Source organism: Liolophura sinensis, chromosome 10, assembly GCF_032854445.1.
Source record: "Liolophura sinensis isolate JHLJ2023 chromosome 10, CUHK_Ljap_v2, whole genome shotgun sequence".
Lineage (NCBI taxonomy): Eukaryota > Metazoa > Mollusca > Polyplacophora > Chitonida > Chitonidae > Liolophura > Liolophura sinensis.
In genome coordinates, this window is record NC_088304.1 from 24,702,767 (window position 1) to 24,723,434 (window position 20,668).

The 20,668-nt window shown below is 38.4% G+C and overlaps 1 protein-coding gene across 1 annotated transcript; it reads right to left on the reverse strand.

Annotated features, from left to right (window-relative positions):
• Nucleotides 1–2,670: 2,670 nt before the first annotated feature.
• LOC135477015 (pre-mRNA-processing factor 19-like) lies at nt 2,671–19,953 on the reverse strand. The gene is made up of 17 exons (XM_064757162.1): nt 19,935–19,953; nt 17,807–17,956; nt 16,823–16,899; nt 15,775–15,832; nt 15,059–15,142; nt 14,567–14,640; nt 14,064–14,144; nt 13,574–13,615; nt 12,638–12,712; nt 12,056–12,131; nt 11,266–11,375; nt 10,918–11,073; nt 9,633–9,702; nt 9,023–9,184; nt 7,513–7,613; nt 6,062–6,123; nt 2,671–5,305 (listed from the first exon to the last, which is right to left on the reverse strand). Exons 1-17 carry the CDS (start codon nt 19,951–19,953, stop codon nt 5,161–5,163), a joined length of 1,542 nt encoding a protein of 513 aa, XP_064613232.1. The 3' UTR covers nt 2,671–5,160.
• Nucleotides 19,954–20,668: the final 715 nt, after the last annotated feature.

A 20,668-nucleotide genomic window follows, 5' to 3' on the forward strand; every position in this document is an offset into this window, starting at 1 on the left:
GTTTGCCTGAATTTACTAATACTGGGTAAATTATAGGGGAACTGTAGTATTTTCATAGAAAAGTGGATTATATCTATGTTTTTGAATGGTATGAAACTTTTAAATGATATGCAGTTTACAGTTTAGTAGTGTGAACTCATAGAAATATATATATATATATATATATATATATATATATATATATATATATATATATATATATATATATAAATTATTATTTAGACTTAAGACTTACTGTGCATGGAGACATGGTGCATGTGGTAGTAATGTTGATATTGTTGACTATTGGAATGGTGCAGACACTGTTGATGGATTGTCAAGTTTGGAAGGTATATGTATATATTGCTCATTTTCTGTTGCTGTATTGATCACCCAAGACTCAGAAAATTTGTATTGGAAATCTGTAACAGTATAATCTATAACAGTTACATAGACTAACAACTGAAAATTTGGGTGTTGGGCATTTAAAAAATGGTAAGAATATATGCCAAGACTTTTTATTACTAAAATGTGATAGAGTGCAATTTTTTTAGCCTTTTCTTGTATTTAGGCTTTGTACCTACATCATGTTTATTTTGAAATATTTGGCCAGAGTGTCTGAATTGTTATTATCATTTCATTTTCAGCATTTGAACTAGCCAGCATTTGGATAGCGGTGTAATTGTAAGCACACTAGCCATGCTCGCTGTCCATAAACAAGGGAGACAACTAGTGAGTGTGCAAATGCTGGCAGACTCCTTGTCCTTTATTCATTTTTGTTTAACTCTCAATCATGTATAAAGTTGCACAGCAGATTTTTAACCTTTTTAACACAAATCTAATCTGTAGAAGTATATTCTGCTTTCATGCACGAACTGAAATGTCTAACTCTCATTGTGCATTTTAATGTCATTGTCAATGTGTCGAAGCATATAATATAATCATAATGACGTTGTCATTAACAACTTTATCTGAGTAGATCGTGTGACACTGCCCTTCACCGTCCACAAAACATTTTCCCCAGCATCGATGTGTAAAGAATAAAATGTACAGGATTACAGACATTAAATTTCAGTCGATTTTATAGAAGTAAATTTAAGAAATATACTGATGGAAAAACCTTGAGAATATATACTCAGTAGGCTTTGTCTTTCAACTCTTTAGCTTTTCTTTAGAATTATCATTCCATTTTGTAGATGTTAGTACATGTGATTATATAAGGTATTGGCATCTGGTTATGTGATACGCCTTGAACAAGGTGGTATTAAAATGGAGTGTTGAGATCTGCGATGGTTTGGTTTGAGATTTATTTTGTGGGATGTTGGCAACGAGGGAGTGATGTGGAAAGAAGAAGTGGGGGGTATTTGGGGGGGGGGGGGAATTTACGGGTCATGACAATCCTTGGTACAAGAACAGTGCTGTGGTGTGCATCTTGTAGTGCTCTAAGGATTACAGTCCTTTACTCGTTCCCCAGCACAATGTGGTATAATGGAGAAGAATGTAGCGAATATCCAAGCCGAAATCTCGCCATAGAGCCAGATTTGAAGGTTATCGCATAGACCCGTGTGTAAGTCCCATCATTTTGAATTGGACTGACGTTGAGAAGTGGGGATTTCCCATTTCCCATGAACTACAGTATTTCACTTAAAGCTAAGCATTTTTCAAGTGAAACATTTTGCTTTATTCAGAGACAGATTCATCCCCCCTTGTTGGGCCACTTAAGTTTTTTGTGTGAACTTTGATTAATTTCTAATCAGAGAAACTGTTGGCAATCAAGAGCATAATTTCATGCCTCCATGGCTCAGTTGGTTAGCGTGCCAGGGCAGCGAAATGACCCAGGAGCCTCTCACCAATGCAGTCACTGTGAGTTCAAGTCCAGCTCATGCTGGATTCCTCTCTGGCTATACGTGGGAAGGTCTGCCATTAACCTGCGAATGGTCAAGGGTTTCTCGGTTTCCTCCCACCATAATGCTGACCGCCATCATATAAGTGAAATATTCTTGAGTACGGCGTAAAACACCAATCAAATAAATAAGTAAATAAACAAAAGCATAATTTGAAGGCCTTTATGTGTTTCTGAATGAGCATTTTTACCATCCAAATTTTAAGTGAAACACAGTGTATCTGGGCCATGTGGACTTCTATTGGCAGTTTATCATCTTGACAGAAACACCAATGATCAGGTTTAAGGTCTTCTCCTCCAGAGCAATGCTGGGTCAAATCCTGGGAAGAAACCTGAGGTTAATTACGGCAAACCCTCATCAGTCACCTCAGAATCTTTCCTAGCCAAAGCTATGATTAACTGGAGATCTGACTGAATGATTGATTGGTGTAAAATGCCATATTTAAAGGGATACAGAATCACCACTGATTTGCTGATGTGAGACTCTTCTATTGCTGAAGGGGAAAAAAAGCCACTACTGTGTCATGTGACCTGTCAGACATGTTATTCAGAGCAGAAGAAAGATGGAGCAAATTGAGGAGGTAAATTGTGAACATAGAAAGTTCCTGAAGAAAATGGGTGTTGGTAGCTGAATGCTGACAAAACTTGTTTAACATTTTTCACTAATCACATGATACAGTAGAACTGTTTACACCTTCAACAAGAAGAGTACTACCTCAAAGTCCTCTATAGGTAATGGTATACCATGAAATAATTGCAAATTAAAGAAATTCAAAAAACACCTGGTATTCAATTTTCACAAACGTAAAAATTTATTCATGAGAACAGAATGAATGACAAGCTCGTACAGTAAAATTGAAAAGTGATGTAATTATCGTATTTTTTTTACAAATAACTGATTCTCTTTCACTCTGCACAGCTTGTTGTACATCAATGCTGGCATTTTCTCCATCCCCCATCTTTCCAGTCCATGCAGATCCATTTAACAGATTGATATTTTCGGTAGGAAAATGAACTAAGCAGTTCAGAATTACATCAGTACTGGAGTTCATCAAGATCTCAACAGCTTCCCGTATGAAAATTAGCACTCCTATTTCATACCTTTATATAATGATAATTTTACCCACATTCCTAACACAGGGTGCTATATACGTCAACATTTCTACCTGTGCAACATTTCTACCATTGCCAATTCAGATGATGATTTCGAAACAAAGAAGTACTTTCCAACATCAGTATCTTGAACATATTGTTCTGTTATCCTCTGTATACTACATTTTTGAACATCAGTGAAATTCTTGATATAATTGCATGTATACATGCACATTTAAATAGGTAACACACAATTCTATGGCTATTAACCAATTTGGATGGTCACGCTTGACATCAGATCTAACGGAGTCTGTAAAAATGGTGTCACAGAGACACTCAATTCACGAAACACTCAACTCCTCAAATTATATTAGCAAATTCTGTTACAGAACTGTTCACTGAAACTTTTATCATGAACATTCATGAAAATGCACAGTACCAAAAAAAATATATGAGTTAACATTAATTCAACAGGAAAAAAAAATGTTTATTCATTGCCTTCCAAGCCACTTCTTTAAACACAGGTTTAGCCACAGCATCTTTTCTTTACTACTTCCTACCTCACAAATGTCAAATCTTATCTCATGCATTTACTCTTGCTATTACACCCTTCTTTTCATTTTATGACACAAAGTCCCTGTATTTACCTCAAATCCAATACTTGCACAAAATGATCATGTGACCAATAATTTTTCTCTGCAGTGAAATACTGATATCACCGTTAGTCACAAATTATTAGTCCCTTAAAAAAAAAAAAATACAATTTTAAGCCTTTGGCGACATCAATAAACTTTTTTTTGTTTTATGGGCTGAATGAATCTTTTTTCAATGTGTGAAGAGGGTATAAAACAAACAAATAAAACTGAAAGAATTCTTGGGAAATATGGACTGTCCCAGCAAAATTTTTTCACTTTAATAGGTATTTATGGGATTGGAAAAGCCTTGAAAAACAGCAAAATCATAAAAAACAGCAAGATCGGACAACATAAAACGGTGGATTCACATTTTTCTCCCCCTCTGTTTTTGGATTTTTATTTAGTTGAAGCCCACCCGTAAAACACAAAATAAGACTGGTGTTGCCTTAAGGAAAACACCAGAGCAGTTATACGTCCGTCACATTTATATTTTTCTTTCAATACACAGATAACAAGAAGTGTTATGTTATAATGAGTTGATGATTAGTATACAAGAATGTAGCGAGGGCTGTACAGAGAGGACACCAATTTACCGGAGATATCACCTTAAAAGGGTGTCCACATCACATGCTAGTGGAAACACCATTTTACACGATGGGATGATGCTATATTGAAGATGACACCACTTACATGTACATACTGTATGACACTGCTTTATAAGTTTTCAAGCCAAATGCCAATGGTTACACCATTTTACAAGGGATAACACCATATGGAAGTGGTGAAACCATTTTACAAAGGATAACACCATATGGAAGTGGTGAAACCATTTTACACACTGCATATCAATGCTTCATATGTTGTCATGCCAAAAACTGACTGTTACAACAATTTACACGGGATTACACCATACAGAAGTGGTGACACCATTTTACACATTATAACACTTTCAAAAAGGTGTCCCAGCCAAATGATGACGGCAGCAACATTTCACATGAGGTACCAAATTATCTCTGTGTGTATACAGGTAGGACACCGTCATATAAAGTGACAACACCATTCACATAAGATAACACCATGTTCAAGTGCCAAAACCTTTTAACATTTGACAACATCATTTACACCATATAATGTTCTTCAAATACATATGGTACCGTTATTAAGGGTAGCCAAACCATATGTAAAAGGCCATAACATCATACACTATGTCAGACCTGAGCATGGCCTAAAACGGCCTGTTAAGATTTTCACAATAGCCTACGAACAATCTTAAGAACCCAATTCTTGTTATTTTGCTCTTGGAAATTCTGGGTCTGACATTAAGGACTGAAACTCGCTGTGTAACTGTGTATTTCCTCCACAGACAAACGCATTACAATGTAATATACTCACATCTTTTACAGGCAGTAGCAAGATCATATGACATGGCAAAATCATGGGCTGCTCAAGTGATGCCACGTCACCAAACAGGTTGGTATGCTATGTTATACCTCTTCCAGCCACTGTACCAAACACCATTATACCTACATTTTACATACAGCCTGGTGAACCTCACTGGAGACCGAAGAACTTGACAGATCTATCCATGCTGGAGGAGGCGAGGAAAGTGGCGTTGTGTCCAAACTGCACACCAGTGGCCAGAGCAGTGTGGTCGTTAAACATGACCAGGTCTTGCCACTGCTTACACAGGTACACTCTGAAAACACGCAAAAACAGCATTCAGATTTACTCATTTACCTTGACGTCAGCTGCCCAGTATTTTCTCAAAGCAAGAGCTTCCTAATTCTTCTTTTAACCTGAACTGATGTGGTCACAGAATGAACCTCCACACAAATCCAGCAACCAATGAAAATCAAGGAATTCATAAAATAAGCAAAACTTATCAACAGACCAGGCTGGCTTTCAAATTTCCCATAAAATGATTCAGCACAGGGCACAGGATTTTATGCATACGTGTCACTATAAAGAGTGGATGATTCATGTGCATATAAAATTTAACTGCTAATGACATTCGATATTCGACCGTATCCATCCAATTCTGTTTCACATCAAACATTATCTAACAAAGATCCATGGGAATCTGCAGGAGTAAGTGCTTAGAGTTTAATGTCGTACTTGATCATTTTTCAATCATGTGACGATGGAGTCCTTAGAGGGCATGTGCCTCCTTGTTGCAGGATGGAATTGCTTCACTGAGATGACTTACCAAAGACAAGCAAGCCGCCCCACCCCAGCCATTATACTGACACGAGTCAACCAATCCCCTGCTGAATGTCAAGCGAGGAAGTTAAAAGTTCCTGTTTTTAAGGTCTTAGGTGTGACCGACCCAGGATTGACCCTGGATCTACCACTTCCCGAAGTAAACACTCTACCAACTGAGCTATCGCGGCCGGTCCAGGAAATTTGCATGAGCAACAATTTAACACAAATGTTTGAACTGTGTCTGTCTTACCTCACGTCTGTACCTGCCACAGCCAGGTACGTACCACTGTGGTCAAAACACAATGACCTCACCTGTAATACACAAAAACAACAGGATTACTCACAGTAATCGATAGTCATCAATAATTTCATTAAATTTATCACCAACCATAAATCACCTTTGAATGAAAGAATGAAACCTTTATTTAAAGAGGGTGGCTCTGTCAAATTTAACAATTTGCTCTTCCCAGAGGCTCTCCATAACAATACATGAACACTAAGCAAGTACAAACGGTATATACAAGTCCATTTTTTAAAAACATGAAAACACTCAATAATACATCACTACATATATCAGCTTATATATATATATATATATATATATATATTAACTGGTTGAAATAATTTCACAAATAATGTGACTGAAAAGCCGACAGTGATGGTGTTGTTTTGATTAGACATTCTAAACTGTTTCAAGCAGAACAGCCCACTACTGTAAAACTTTTTATCGTTTATTTATTTATTTGACTGGTGTTTTACGCCGTACACAAGAATATTTCACTTATACGACGGCGGCCAGCATTGTGGTGGGTGGAAACCGGGCTCAGCCCGGGAGAAACACACAACCATCTGCAGGTTGCTGGCAGACCTTCCAGCATGAGCTGGACTTGAACTCACAGCAGCTGCATTGGTGAGAGACTCCTGGGTCATTGTGCTGCGTTAGCGCGCTAACCAACTGATCCACGGAGACCCCCCTTTTTTATCGTAGAGTTATACTTATCAATATGAAAGTTGTTAACAATTAATGTCAGAAACTTACTGCGCACAGCCGTTTAATACAGTGTTGACTATCATGCAATGATTTAAACATAAGACAAATCATACAATATCTGATGCAATCCGAAATTGGCATCCACTGTAACTCAAGGATAACTGGAGCTGTAAAAGTATGTATTTTACAGTCCAAAATAATTTTAGCTCCTCTTTTTTTAGGCTTAAATAATTTGTCAATAAGTGACTGTGGACAAGTTCCCCATACTGAACTACAGTAAACAAAATGTGGCAAAATCTGCTAAATGATATGAAGAAATCACACCAGATTTACAATAAATCACATGTTACTGACCAACCAATCAAGCTACTGTACTACAATCTGCAGAGCAGGGTGAATAGCCAGCCAAAAATTCCATGTTAATAGGTTGTTTACTGTATTCATTGTTCTGTTGTCACACATTTCCATCAAAGTTTATTAATATCCAAATATAAAGACAAACTAGCCAAGTAAAGTAAGGCCACCTGAAAGCTTTGCTCACTCTGATCATTCATGAATGGCTAACAAAGCTTTAATGAGCAAAATAATCAAGAGTCTTAGAATGTCGTTAACATCATTTAAACAATGTAATTGCATATCTTCTTCAAAACTTTGCTTTTACAAGGAATTACATGTTACAAAGATTTACTGCGACGAAATTTTGTTCTTACCTCATATTTGTCATCTAGCTGTATCGTCTTGAAGTTCTTCAGTTTTCTCAAATCCCACAACTTAACAACAGCATCTTCAGCTGAGGTGGCCAGATAATAACCTGTCAATCAAACCATGACAACATGAAATGGGCGGAGTATAACCCACATGATTTGCCATCAAAACCATGGCAACAAGAGCAGAGGCCATAACATATAAGTACAGCAACCTGAATCACATTATAATGATGTGAAATGGGTGGGGCAAAACAGAAGAGGAGTAATCTTCCAATCAAACGATGACAACTTGAAATGGGTGGAGTAAAACAAGCACAAACTGCCATCAAAACCCTGGCAACAAGTGTAGAAGCAATAAAACAGAAAGTACAGCAACCTGTCAATCACACCATGACAACATGAAGCAGGCGGGCCAACAGAAGCTGAGTAATCTGCCATCAAACCATTGCAACACCAAATAATGGCATGAGATGGAAGCAAAATAGCTTTCGATCAAGTGGAGCAAAAATCACAAATCTGTCAATCCAAAATAGCCTGGTCAGCACAAAATGAGTGTGGTAAAGCAAAAACAAACTGTGAATTTATCTACTGTTTTTGTGCCGCCTGTAATTTTGGGAGGCCTGGGCAAAAAGACCAAATTGTAAATTTCTGAACTTGACCTCCACGACCCACACGCAGATTTATTTGTCTGATTGGAATCTGACGCCATTCTCAAGAATATTTCACTTAAATGTATGTGACACCATCCAGCATTATGGTGGGAAAAAAACTGTGATGAGCCCAAAAGAAATCCAGGACTAAGCTCAGGTTAGACCTACCCACATTCAACATGCAGATACAATTAACCGCTACAATAATATTTGAACACAACATGTTTATTATTTCCTTAATATGTGATCAGACTGCCCTGTATATCAGCCGTCCCTAAGCTGACCTCTGACGTCCTCAGTTTGACCCGAGGTTTCACGGCCAGCCACCTGGACATCAAATGACACGCAAAGGCACTTCATCATCTCTATATAGGGCTCATATTGAGTGAATTCTGCTTTATTGCTCTTTTTTCAATCAGGAATTTTGACTCTGTACCGTGACTCCCGTTCTTAAAAGCACATTGGTTGTTTGATGACCTCTATCACACTGAACTGGATCCCAGGTTCTGGTAGGAAGTCTGTTAATGCCTTAGTATGTTTGGATTTATTTTATTTTGATTGGTGTTTTACGCCGTACTCAAGATATTTCACTTATAAGACGGCGGCCAGCATTGTGGAGGAAGGAAACCGGGCAGAGCCAAGAGGAAACCCACAACCATCTGCAGGTTGCTGACAGACCTTCCCACTTGCGGTAGTATGTTTGGAAGAAAGTTTTACTTTCAATGCTGCTGCTTCTGCTTTTAAGCTCAAAATGTTAATACCACAAAAACCCATGACCCACTGTTGCTACACTGCCAATTTTGCTCCAAAAAAAAAGGTAACTAATCTCCTAATCTCTGTTAATTGCTTCATCAGTATCTCACCGTTCTCGGAGAAGGCAATGCTGGTAATCTGCCCGCTGTGGCCGGGGAAGTTGGCCACGTTGATCCGCTCCTTAAGATCCCAGATCTTCACCATGGCATCCTCTGTGCCCGTCCCAAAGATCAGACCGTCAGGGTGGAACTGGGCACATGTCAGCGCCGGCACTGTGCACACAAAATCAAACGTGATTTTTTTACAGTAATGACAAATATAACACCATTTTATGGCTGAATATCAATGATGACCACTGGTTGCCAGTTCAGGGATCTATTTCCTTACTTGATTGGCCTACCTCTTAAATTCCCTACTCAACAAGTTTTCACTTAGGATGTTTTAATCAGTTAGATGTGTGGATGAAAAAAAAATGCCTTGTAGCAAGAGCACTCACAAGGTAAAAATAAAAAATTTTAACTGATTACTGTTGTGCTAAATATGTCATAGATCTAACATTAATACAATGCATGTACACTTGTAGACGCTCAGATAAATGATAGCAAAATTAATGACTTTTGTGAATGTCTACAAAATATTCCAAATTCATGACTTTATTCTAGGGCAATTCAGGAAAAAAAAACGTTTTTTTCCATGACTGTGGCAGCCCTGCGTACTCACCATGCTGAGAAGATGTGTCTGAGACTTTAGACAAAACACGACCAGTCCTGATGTCAGAGAACGCCCAATTCTGAAAACACAGATGAGAAAAAAGTTCATACAGGATGTCCCAACTCTTGGTTTATAACCAAGGGGAGATAAGTACATATAACAGTTGCAGGTGCCAGTGATTTTGTTGCCAAAGTGCATGTGCTAGAAAAACAAACAGTAAGTGATGGAAGGAGAGAAGGAGAGAGGAAGCAATGTGGTACTAGCAATGCACCTCTAGTAAGTTTACTCTCCATTAAAAATTCTAAATTAGGACTTAGAATCTGTATTTAACAGCACTGATAAAAAGTCACCTAGAAATAAACTCCATAAAATATGTATGGTATGTGATTAAGAACGTGTATGACAAAAACTGCTATTGTCTATGACCCTTCACCTTTTCATACATCAATCAAAACTGACATTGAACGTTTGTTCTGCGAGTTGAGCTTGAACTTTACACAAAGTAATTTGGATTATTTCTTTTCAGGGTTCGTACAGGTATATGAAAATGAAATTCAAGGAGTTTTCCAGGAGTTTTTTTGTCATTTGCAGGGCTAGTTTAAACATACCATGTTGCAAATTATAGACTATATTTGAAGTCTGAATTATAGATGCTTTAATTTGCTTGCATGCATGCATGTATATTGAATAGTATCCTTGTTTTTGTACGAAATATTTGCCCTTTGTCTCTGTAATGTGACACATTCTTTGACCCGGCTCAGTATTTGTCTCAGTAAATGAAAGTGTTTTTTTTCAAGCACTTTCAAGGAGTTTCAAGGACTGTGCGCACCCTGCATGTATAGGAGATAACGAAATCCCCAGTTGATAACAATGCACTGGGCCATCTACCACACGTAACCAAATACTGTGACTCAAGTTTCACAAACAGGGTGTACCACTACTACGTCAAACGTAACTAACGTAAAACAAAAAAAAACACGATTACAGTCAGCTTTGCTTTTTGATGATATCTGAGAAACCATTTCGACCATTAAATATTGAAAACAGGTCTATTTACTTATGATTTCAGCTTATATATGTAGTGATGTATTATTGTCTGTTTCATGTTTTAAAAATATATATAATTGTGTATGCTGTTCACACGTGAGTATGTACTATTATAAACGGCCTCTGGGAAGAGCAAACTGTACATTTTGACAGTTACCTTATTTAAATAAAGGTTTCATTCATTTCACTCATTCATGTAAGTGACAGCTTCTCTAGAGAATGGACCCCAGAGAGCTGCCTGCCTTACCGTATCTGCGGACGAGCTGAGGAGATAATCCCCAGTGGCGTGGAGACTGATGCCCGTGACCGGGGCCTCATGGGCACGGATGATCTGGGCACATTGGGCTGTCTGTATGCCCCAAACTCTGATTGTACAGTCAGGGGAGGCCGAGAACACAAGCTCCTGTACACAAACCAAAACTTACATTAAAACATATAAACCCTATATGACTACTGGAATTACACATATTTTGTTCTGGGTACAACAAACATTCAGGAAATTTTTAACAAGTTTATTTGCCCTTATCATTTCAGCTTTCAACGAATAAAACTGAAATATCTAGAAAAATATCTAAAAACTGATAAGCGCACATACCTCGTCCGGGTGATATATAACACTGGTGACCTTCTTGGTATGACCTTTGAGAATGGCCATGACCTGTTCTGTGTCTTTGTTGAACACCACAGCGTTCTTGTCATTACCACCTGGGGAAGAAAACAAACTTGTCAATGGAGTAACGTCTGTGAGCTCTGAACACTTTTGGGCAATGATGGAAAGATTCTAAATAAAAATCTGAAAACTATTGCACAGTGGAGAATCTCAACATAGGCTGAAACATATGCCTTAGGCAGCTTACCAGAAGGCTTCATTCACTGGATGAGAACTATCACAATTACCACACCCAGGGGATTTTAGGCATTCAACAAATACATTCGGACACTTTTGGCTTTTAACAAATTAAATAACATTAAGTAAAGAAACAAATAAAACTGATGTTTTCTTTATGCAATAACAAATTCAAGCCCAACAAAAGCCGGATAATATTCTCTGGATTATCCCTGCAAACTTTCTCCGAACACGTTTGGACAAGGCTTGTCTTTCTGTTGAGGACTTCAGCAAGGAACTTTCATTGAGTCGTAAAATGGACAAGAAGAGTTGCAGGTTACTATTTGTCCAGTTTTACTCTCCAAACTGATTTCTATTGTATTACACAATATTTTCCCGATGAGATAATTTATTATCTGCCCCTGAATACACCCGAATGTCCACGACTTTACCCTGATGTCAACATTCCTAAGATTCCCACCTGTGTACATCTCCACAACAAGGTGACAAGGTTATCAATAATGCAATTACTCAGTCAGGTTTAAAAGGTGAGGTTTACCTGTAACGATCTTGGCGGTATCCTTCAGGCAGACGTCCAGGGAGAGGATTCCAGGTATGCTGGCGCTGTGTAAACCCTGACAGTCAAAACAGGTCAGTTAGCATCTAGGTCTATATATCTGACTCAGGGTTAATGCTTTACACAAGAATATTTTATAGAGAGAACTTCATGTAAGATCACAAGAACAGCTAGCCAAGTGACATCAACCAATAAGTACCATCAAGCCTCCCACCTCTCTTCACCCCCGAGAAAAGCAGAAAGACACCTTGTCCTTAACTAGGACTGAACCTACGCATCACACGTCCTAGTGACTTGGATAAAAATAAAAATTTATTTATTTGATTGGTGTTTTACGCCGTACTCAAGAGTATTTCACTTATAATACAACAGCCAGCATTATGGTGGAAGGAAACCGAGCAGAGCCGGGGGGGGGGGGGGGGGGGGGGGAAACCCACAACCATTCACAGGTTGCTGCAAGAGCTTCCCACATACAGCCGGACAGGATTGTCTGAAAGACATCTGGCTTCTGTATGTACACTTTGCTGAAAGTTTGCTGGGTAAAAGTTGACATTTACTACTCACAGTATGTGTGGCCAGCTGTCTGTACTGTCTGATGTCATCCGTGGTGGCCAGGCCCTCTGGGACGGTTTTACCTCGCTAAATAATATGCAAAAAAAAATCCATAATACATGTAGTATAACATATCACTAAGGTACATCTTTAGCTATTTTGATTTATTTATTCATTTGATTGAAGTTTTACATTGTGTTCAAGAATATTCAATCATTTTGTAAGAGCATGTGAGGTAAGTAACCAGAAATTTCGACTTGAAGGATGATTGAATGATTATGGCAAAATTTCAAGCTATCCTGGTGACGCCTAAAAAAGAGTAGTTAAAACCACCAAAAGCATGTGTATGTAGTCAAACTGATTTGCAAACTATAAAATCCAAAGTCCACATTGTTTCCCCTACTGATTCACTTATTGATCTGATTCATTTATTGATTTGATTCACTTACTGATCTGATTCACTTACTGATCTGATTCACTTACTGATCTGATTCACTTATTGATCTGATTCACTTACTGATATGATTCACTTATTGATTTCATTCACTTACTGATCTCATTCACTTATTGATTTGATTCACTTACTGATCTCATTCACCTGATGGAAGACTACCCCAATTCTTCAAGATTTTCAACCACGGCTGCGACCAATACTTCAATACATTTCGAGAGAACTATGTTGTCTCAAATAATTTGCACAGTTTAATGAAGTTTGCATCTTTAGTGACACAAACAAATCATTCTTAGCATCGTTTTCATAACAATTGTTTGCATAAATTAGTGCTTGAAAGTACATGCACTTTCCTCATCCAACGCTTCTGAGTGACACAGCGCACAAGGCTGACAGAACTATAGAGCCATAGTGTTTCATTTTGCCTGAAAAGACTTGATTTTCATCGGAAATCAGCTAAATCTATTCGGTTTCCACACTCTTTTGTCATTTCTCACCTTTTTACGTTCAGCTGTAAGCAAGGCTGCCTTGTCCAATAACTGAAATGTGAAAATAAACAGATAAGTCAGACAAGCGCCTAATATACAAGTGGTTAACGTTGATCAAACTAATCATGAAGGGTTTTCCTACTGAAAGTGGACATAAAAGCTGATGTAAGTAATCCATTCATACATCGTATTGTATTTGAAGTGAAACTGGTGTGACATTTCTGCCTATATCAAATGTCATCAGAATTTACCAAAACACAAACAACTTCAACAACGGGTGAAGATTTACAGTTAATCAAATGGAACCTACACATAGATTTATACTTATACCTTAACTGTAAACGTTAAACAACCAAGTCAATCACCTGCTAATAACATTATCACAAGTTATCTAGAGTGAAGTTTTACACAAAAACTTAAAGAGAGACGTAAATGTCACAGGGATAATCTCACTAACATCAATAGCAAGCTGACCAATCAGAAAGCCTGTTACATTTACCTTCTGTATGACCTCCTCACTCATGCCGGCTTCCTCCATTGGCTGTTGGGCCTTCTCTGGTCCAGCTTCTGCACCATATGCCTAAACAGAGACAGACAGACAATAAAATACAGGTTTCCAAATTTCAACCTAATAAGTCTATTTATACACACTAAATATGATTTAGAGCTTTTTTTTTCCTTTTTTGTTACACTTCAGTTTTAAGCGTTTCTCCCCTTTATTTTTACTGCTAAGTTCAAAAACAAAATACAACAAGGTTGCTCAACTGCAGCTGATATTAATCAAAATTTCAACGCCAGTACAACGAAATAAGATTGAACTGTAAAAAAAAAAAAAGTTTTCACATTTGGATAATGAAATATTACATATTAGGAAATTATAGTTCTGTAGGAGTCATATTCAAACTCTGACAAACATGATGATTTTGGGAATCAGCTATTGCCTTAGAAACAAATGTTGTCTGTTTTCACCACACAAATTGACAAAAAAGGGGGATAACTCACGGGCTGAGGTGCAGCAGGAACATAGCCTGGAGCTCCGGCAGTAATACCTGCCTGTGGCTTGAGAGTGGCCAGAGCTGAAAACAATAACACCAGCACACATGGTGAACGTACTTCAGGGAATGAATTATTATTTTCAAAATAAAACTGCACTTTTTGAGCCTCTCACCTTCATTACTAAAACAAATTTGTATTGACCTTAATGCCATCTATCAGCATCTTAGGAGTTACCTTCTAATTTTGGGAACAACTTTTCTGCTTTTTTTAGCCAATACACATGTAACTAACAGAAATACTCAGCTTCACTTTCCTCGCATTGTTTGTCCATCTAATGAACACATCCATATCTCTTCTCAGGAAGAAAAAGGTAATTTTTAGCTTTCATCTCCACTGATATCTGTCGTAAATGTAAGAAAGATTACCGTACAACTGTGCCCTAGAGACAACATTTTCACAGTGCCTTAGTGCTGCGTGTAATGAAAGCGTTCCACTTACCCTCTCTGGCAGCTGTGACTTCTTTGGTAAGACGAGCGATGACACGACAAGCGGCGTCATGCTGGTACAGGGCGTGAGATAACTCTGTTAACACGGATAATAATCTCATTAGATATCAATGGCCTGGACACAAAACAGATGAAAGCTTTTTGCCAGTGTCAGTTAATAAGAGTAAACTGTTAATGGTGCTTATGTTTTTACTGCTCTGTATTTGCTGTTCTCTGAATAATACCAACAATATGGTGGTTGTGGCACTACTTTTCTGCTTCTTTACTCTAATCTCGATGTTTCATTTTCTATTTGTGAACATGGAGCACAGGTATCCCCCTAGTTTTAGAAAACATTTCAACAACCAAATATCTCAGAGATCTTCAGAAAAGTGGAGATTAATGCACAGTATAATATTTTGGAATCTTTCATACATCGCCAGCCCATTTAAAAAAATTACAAACTTAAAAGGACTCCTTCTCAAAAAAAACCTTTTTTGAAGAGTTTCAAGGACTTCCAATGCCTTGAAAAGCTTTCAACAAAACCCAAGTACTTTCCAGGCTTATAAGTATCAGTAGGGCTCTTTTTCGAAAATGATGTATGAAAACATATGCAAAGTGGTGACTATTTTCTACCCCCATTTAACATGGATGACTCCTCCTAAACTGACTTTAATCAGTCGGCAATGACTGACTCGCAATGAGAGAGAAAACTTGAAAAACACTGACCTTGACGAGCTGTCTGTAATTGCTGTCTTAGAGTAAAACTGTGTAACATGACAGCATCCTAATGAGGGAAAATACAGACAAAACATAAACCACATTTCTATTTCTAAGTACTCACATACTTTGTCTATCTCAAATCCATGACATGTAAACTATTTTTTCTAAACTCTTAATCAATAATGGCTGTATTCTGCAAATCTCTATTCATCCCAAAGATTTAGCTGCTTTAACTGGCAACACCTGCTTCCTGTGGATTTTAACCACTTTTTCAGAATGTTACACTTTCATCTGTGAAGTATATTTTGACACATAAAACTTGAGAGCTGTGGTAAAGCTGTTTCGGAATTATATCAATATGCCTACAAAGTGAAATCCAGGGGGAAATCCTCTCCATTTCACTGCATGGTTATTTGGTAGGGCTACTTGTCCGTCTTTTAACACTGTAATATCTATGTTCAGATAAATTTATCAGCAGAATATCATCATCTGCAACATCGGACACCAAACGTAAGGGCAAACAAAATCCAAGATCCTATGTAAATAGTTTATTCTATTTATTTATTCTGGCTCAGTCGGTTAGCGCGCTAGCGCAGCGTAATGACCCAGAAGCCTCTCACCAATGTGGTTGCTGTGAGTTTAAGTCCAGCTCATGCTGGCTTCCTCTCCGGCCGTAAGTGGGAAGGTCTTCCAGCAACCTGCAGATGGTCGTGGGTTTCCCCCGGGCTCTGCCCAGTTTCCTCCCACCATAATGCTGGCCGCCGTCATATAAGTGAAATATTCTTGAGTACGGTGTAAAACACCAATCAAATAAATAAATAAATCAATTCCGCCATTTATTTATTCTATGTATCATGCTAATTGATCCTTTTTTGCCGTAGAGCGATGGCGTCACAATTCAGTGGGATGCAACTCTTGTTGTAAGTCACATCTTGAAACATAAATATTAGCTCTGACTTAACAAGACTGCAAGCTGTCCAACATTGGACAGACATAGGCCTTAATCAGGTTCTGTTCTGTATGCTTTCAGACACTCTGAAGCAGAATATCTTACCCACTCATCTTGTAGAGACTTGAGGATAGCAGGAATACTGGTGGCTGACGGAGGTCGTGGCTTCACAAGGGGTGATGCTGTGAAATAAAAATCACTTTACATCAGGCCTTAAAATATTTATATGTATACAATTATATATTTAATTTAATGGTGTTTTACCTATGTATACTTGAGTCTTTACGTCATACTTGACAATTTATCAGGCGTATGATGACGAAAAACCTTTCCAATCTGTTTACACAGAGTGTCTTCTTGTGGCAGGGAGAGACCATGGCGCCAAAGTGATGATGCCACTGAAATATTGTCCCACAGACGCTCGACATGACACCTTACCCAGACACCTGACATGACACCTTACCCAAACCCCGTCACACTATGCTGACAACACGCCAACCAGTCGTGTTTCCTTGCTCTAACCTCTCAGTGCCCAGTGCACTTATTTCACTTATACGACAGTGGCCAGCATTATGGTGGGTGGAAACCGCGCAAAGCCTGGGAGGAAACACACGACCGTCCACAGGTTGCTGGGAGACCTTCCCACATACTAATGGATAGGAAGCCAGCATGAACTGGTCTTGAACTCCCAGCGGCTGCACTGGTGAAAGGCTCCTGGGTCATTGCGCCGCACTAGATGCTTTACCCACTATGCTATCCTGCATTAAATTACATTTATATGACAGTGTCCGTTTAACAGGCCCTGAAACTCCAGAGGGCCTGAAGTAAACAATTAACCTGATGAGCCTGACGTTACCCAGATTTACGCCACTTATTGCAAATATGGCCTTAAAAATTGCAAAGGCAAGCACAAACATTTTTCAAAACAACAATTTTTGAACGCAAAGAAATCAGGCCATTCCACAAGTCTAATATTGTGGAATATTGGGAGCAGGAAAAGAACAAAAGTGATTTATTCTTGATCTTTCCAATTCTACTATTCTAATGTCATGTTTTAAACTGAGAAGCTGGTATATTTTCGATTCTTACTTTTTATGTCTAGTAGCATGTCCACAGACAGTTTCTCTCCATTCATCGGGTCGGCCCCATTGTCACCGATGTACTTCTCAATGAGCCTCTTCTCAAAGACGTGGCCAGACACAGGTGAGACCACCGGATGCTCCGGAACTTCATTGCTAACTACAAAAAGAGTATAACTTGTTACTGTGTTATCAAGCATTTGCTAAACGCCTTCTTCCAAAACCAGATGCTAATGTAACTTTCTCCACTGCTCATGATGCACAATGGCTAGTGTGAGTACATGTTTACAATTCTGACACTAATCATGACATTGTGTCTATCAGTAGGTCAAAAAACCAAGGCGCAAGGGGCATGCTTTAATACTGCATTGAATTTCATCTCAATGAAATTCACATAGTAAATCAACAGCAAAGTCATTTAATTCCATATATTTTCATCTACAGTCTACAGTAAAATATACATGCATATGCTTTCAAATCGCCATGCCAATCACACAGCTCCCACGCCACTTTATACCCCCATCGAAACTCACTACTTCCTTTTTTTTTTTTTTTTGGCAAGAAGTGTCACATTGGGTGAGATTACCATAAAAGATGGCCAAAACAATGAAAATTGTCTGGCTGATCTCTCCAGTTTTTCATAATATTGACAGAAAACAAGGAATCAAGATTTATAGGCTTTATAAAGGAGTTCCCGAAATTTGAAACTTTTTTTGTCGTACTATGTATGGACTAAATTCTGATAGATTCCAACAAATGCGGTTATGTGGGAATCCATTTCAATTCTTGTAAAAATAAAACATTAATTAAAGCATTAATGTTATGCCCTACCATAGCCGCACTGCTCCGACAGTTACTGAACTAACTTACGTACATTGCTGTAATTCTTCAACCTTTCTGCATGTTTGCAAGGTGTTTACTGAAGCATATTCTGAGGGTATTGTTCTTTGAAAACTGATAAAATTGTACCTTTTATGAAGCCCTGAAATTGATCAACACAACCAAGGCTTTTTTTTCTCTAAAATGGAAGGAAAAATGTGCATAATGTGCACTGAGAGCTTCTCTTTCATATGCGAAAAGGTTGAGGTAATTAGTTCAGTAACCGTCAGGGCAGTTGCAGTTAGTCCTATAATTGAGTAAATCAGAAGTGCTCTTTCATGCACAAAGATCGGAGTATTTCCATCTATCACTATGTTAATTACTCCCTGTTCTGGGAGAAATGATGTCCGTCACACAGCCAGTGAAGTCTAAGTGACCAATACAGCATGCAATAAAGCCTACTATGAGCTTGAGGTGGCTACTTCAGCTCCTCTCTTTATACTGGGCTGGTGGAGTTTCATATCCACAGGGGCAACCAATGGTAAACCATACACCAATTCACACCATGTCCGGTAAGTCCTCTCTAAAGAATGGCTGCGTTCCAAAACTGGTGTCAGCTTCGGCTCTTACCTCTCAGCTCACCCGCAAATGCAACATCTCACGTATATCCCACTTGGTAAGAATACAAGAGACCTAAATTCATCTCACAGTCATCGCTAAAGCAGCAGCCATTTGGCCTTCTGCACAGTTATGGGTGTCGAAAAAGTTATCGTTCCCACATCGCGCATGCTCGTTAAACCTGAAAGATGAACCTAATGGCCCCCTTGTATAGAAATGGGTTGCCATGTCGTGAATACGGGGCTGGTGTGCCATTTCCGAATGGAATATACCTGGGATGTTGCGTGTGTGAGCAAGTTGAGAGGTAAGAGCCAAAGTTGACTCCAGTTTTGGACTGTAGCCATTGTTTTGAGAGCAATAAGCGGACGTGGCGTGAATCGGTGTATGGTTTACGACTGGTGCCCCTGTGGCTACGATAATCCACAAACCCAGTATAAATAGAGGAGCTGAAGTACACGCCTGGGGTTAGCCTATTACCAGTATCAGTAACGTTGTTGTTGTTGTTCTAACGTTTGTAATATTTGTAACGTAGAACCGACACAAAGACACAGGGTCTGATTTCTTCTATTTCGCTGTTTACACCATCAACACGTCTGCTGGTTTTCAAAAGGAAACATGTGGAGCAAATTAAACGGTAACACATTAAACACACATATGAAGTACAGGAATAAAATAATGGATCTAGTCACATGTTCACTTACTCGCACAGCACAGCGCCATTTTGCTTTCTTGCCGCTTTCCGTCACGTGACTTGAAAAAGGACTAGTTGCACGTCAAATATTGGACCATAAATACTGACCAGGTTTCGTTCAGACGGATTAGATAAATAAATATGTGACAAATACGGACGTGAAGTGTTTGGACTGAAACGTTGCACATGTAATAATTTTTTACAATAATTTCCGAGGTAGTTGTATGTGACCACCTCCTATAGTATTTCCGTTTATAAAATTCATGTTCAAATGACACTTGTACAAAATTTCAAAAAAACCTAACCTAAAAATCCAGGCCACTTTCTCCCTCCTCCATCTATCTTTAGAAGCAATGGATTCAGTCTGTCACTTGCGTTGTAAAACGTTCACGAATGTAAATAGGCATAGCTAGGTCTTCTGTTTTCATGTCATTTACAGTGAAAACAAATATAATTCTAGTGATGGGTATCATTTTTAGGATTATAGTGGTTCAAAACAATCCTGGTGACCTTTCACCAGGATTGTTTTGAACCAAGCCTGAGCCTGTTACGACTATAAATTAAGCCATGATTTGCATGTCATTTAGTTTTATCCAACATAAACTAAAAATGACTGACATGATCAATATTCATGATCAAATAAACAAATAAGATAAATAAATTTTTCATCAAAAGCGTTCCTCGGTAAAAACATGTTATCATTTCTCAAATATGTCAATAGTATTGGAGGGTTTGTAACCAAGT

What these genes read in the sequence shown, in the direction of transcription:
- LOC135477015 (XM_064757162.1), bottom strand. An exon ending in GTGAGGAGGTCATACAGAAG is followed by an intron (nt 13,616 to 14,063) that starts GTAAATGTAACA and finishes TTCACATTTCAG; the next exon opens with TTATTGGACAAGGCAGCCTT. An exon ending in AGACACATCTTCTCAGCATG is followed by an intron (nt 9,185 to 9,632) that starts GTGAGTACGCAG and finishes TTGTGTGCACAG; the next exon opens with TGCCGGCGCTGACATGTGCC.